General features: G+C 47.0%; 1 protein-coding gene across 7 annotated transcripts in view; it reads right to left on the bottom strand.

Annotated features, from left to right (window-relative positions):
- Positions 1-793: 793 nt before the first annotated feature.
- The window catches only part of SLC8A3 (solute carrier family 8 (sodium/calcium exchanger), member 3), a 98,938-nt gene continuing 98,797 nt past the window's right edge, over positions 794-934 (bottom strand). For all 7 annotated transcript variants that reach the window (XM_009882156.1, XM_009882131.1, XM_009882115.1 and 4 more), the window contains one exon: positions 794-881. In XM_009882156.1, coding sequence (XP_009880458.1) covers positions 794-881 — 88 coding nt within the window. The remainder of the gene's footprint in view (positions 882-934) is intronic.

The following is a 934-nucleotide window of genomic DNA, read 5'->3' on the forward strand; positions in this document are numbered from 1 at the left end:
GCTACATGCTCCAGCCTTTTTCACTGAATGTACATGTGTCTGTGTGTCTGTGTTTGTATTAAAAATATGTCTGTCTTGTGATGTTCTTAAAAAAGAAAGAAATGGAAGGCGGCGAGGGAGGAAACGGGTAATAGTGAAAAAGTTCTTTGACTGTGTCATAGTCTTTTGTGGCTTCAAAAAATACACGTTTTAACTCCAGCACTGATGGCAGCTTGAAGCTTTAGAGTAGATTTTTAACATTTTGTGTTTTAGTAGTAAAAAAGAAAAAAACAAAACAAAACAAATAACTAAGCAGCGTGCCCCCCCAAAACCAAAAAGCAACAAGCAAACAAAAAAAAAAAAAAAAAGGAAAAAAAATCAAATTCCTGATCAGAATTCTGCAATTCCCAACCAGTAAAAATAAGAAAACACTTCCATACAGTGGAAGGGTGCTCAGGAGGAAAAGAGACAAGCCCCTGCAGGAGAGGTGGCCTTTGGAGATGGCTGAAACTTCTTAATCTCATTGAATGGGGTCAGCGGCTGGGTTTATTGTGTTTTGTTTTGTTTCAACACTTGCCGTTGTTGCTTTTTTTTTTCTTTCTTTTGTATCATTTTGGGTCGGTTTTGTTCGTTTGTTTTTTTCCCTCTGTGATGGTTTTGCCCTTCTTGGTGCCCAGCCGTCCAACCGTCTGGGCAGTGGCGGCCCCTGATGGAGACCCATCCCCTCTGGTGAAACCGTGCTTCCGGGACTGGCGTCTGGTGAGGTAACGGAGGAGGGGGTCTCTCCCCGCCGGTGGCACCGTCCCTCCACCACCTAAAACCCCTTGATGTAGCAATAGGCCTCCAGCGTGGCGAAGAGGATGTACAGCAGCCAGAGGCTGACGAAGAGCAACGTCGTGGCCCCTTTGCACCCCCGGGGGCCCCCCCGCTCCCCCCCCAGGGGGGGGCCGCGGTG

This window comes from Charadrius vociferus, unplaced genomic scaffold (genome assembly GCF_000708025.1).
Source record: "Charadrius vociferus isolate BGI_N301 unplaced genomic scaffold, ASM70802v2 scaffold50, whole genome shotgun sequence".
Taxonomy (NCBI): domain Eukaryota; kingdom Metazoa; phylum Chordata; class Aves; order Charadriiformes; family Charadriidae; genus Charadrius; species Charadrius vociferus.